Below are 1243 nucleotides of genomic sequence, written 5' to 3'. Positions count from 1 at the left end.
TTAATGAGTCTTGTTTGTTATTTCGAAAGAAAAAAAGGGGATAATGTCTTATTTTGAAGGTAAGAGCATGTTGTGCTATTTTTGATTTGGACTTTTCCATTTTAAGAGAGCAAATATTCTACTTACAATCATTTCTCAGTAGGACAGCTTTCTGAACATTTGCTCTTTTCAGTCTAAAAAGTTGAATAATGATCACGTCTCACTGTATGTTACAGTCTCCAACAGTGATTCTGGCTGACCTGTTTGAAACGTCCTCTACCCTCTTTTCAATATTGATTCCATAAGCATGTAAGATCAATAGATACATCATGTGTTTAATCAGTCTAGCTAAAATCAATGAGATTTCCAGGAACTGTCGGGAAACGTCTGCTTGCTTTTGATTGGTCTCATACATGCAGCTTTGCATCTCCGAAACCTCATGATGACTATAATGGACGTGACATTGGGAAATAACTTCAACTTTGCTTTAATGAATTTGTAAAAGTAAAATAAGGGTTCTGAACGTAATTTAATTTTTTCCGACTCCAATCGTCTATGTTTCCTGTCCAAAACCAGCAGGTGAGACGTCGGGCAGAAGGGCAGCAGCATGGCAGCTACCAACCATTCTTCCTGCCACCTTTTCCTCTTCTTCCTCCTCCCTTTCCTTGTAACTCATCCTGCCCTTACCCAGGACGCATCTGTCACCACGGTGACAGTAACTGAAGGTGACCAGTTTGTCGTCCCCACCACACTGGCCAACCAGACGACTCCCAGCTATGTGGAGACCACTCAAAACACTCCTGCAGAGACAGGTCTGTCTACTCCCACCAGCGGCGGAGATGCAGATGACGAGGACGTCCCCCCAGCTGGTGGCACACGTTGCCAGGGTTACTACGATGTGATGGGCCAATGGGACCCACCGTTCAACTGCAACGCCGGTGTCTTTCTGTACTGCTGTGGTACCTGCTTCTATCGCTTCTGCTGCCAGTTCCGTCAGCAGCGGCTGGACCAGAGAATCTGCTCCAACTACGACACGCCAATCTGGGCCAACACCGGCAAGCCTGTGGCCACCATCACCGAGGGCCAGGAGGACCAGGAACGGGACCGCACACACCTCATTGTCTACATCATCTGTGGAGTGGTGGCCATCATGGTGCTGGTGGGCATCTTCACCAAACTGGGCCTGGAGAAGAGTCGTGGAGGAAGTGGAGGAGGAGGAGGAGGAGGAGGAGGAGGAGGAGGAGTAAGAGGAGGAGCGGGGGCG

At 48.2% G+C, this 1243-nt stretch overlaps 1 protein-coding gene across 1 annotated transcript in view; it reads left to right on the top strand.

The window, feature by feature from the left end:
- The first annotated feature begins 586 nt into the window (after positions 1-586).
- shisa8b (shisa family member 8b) overlaps positions 587-1243 on the top strand; it is a 30424-nt gene continuing 29767 nt past the window's right edge. The window contains exon 1 of the mRNA XM_035659535.1: positions 587-1218. Within this exon, the coding sequence (XP_035515428.1) occupies positions 587-1218 (632 nt within the window). The remainder of the gene's footprint in view (positions 1219-1243) is intronic.

Source organism: Morone saxatilis, unplaced genomic scaffold, assembly GCF_004916995.1.
Source record: "Morone saxatilis isolate NCDOM2014 unplaced genomic scaffold, NCSU_SB_2.0 Contig1, whole genome shotgun sequence".
NCBI lineage: Eukaryota > Metazoa > Chordata > Actinopteri > Moronidae > Morone > Morone saxatilis.
This window is presented reverse-complemented; position numbering and strand designations above follow the sequence as displayed.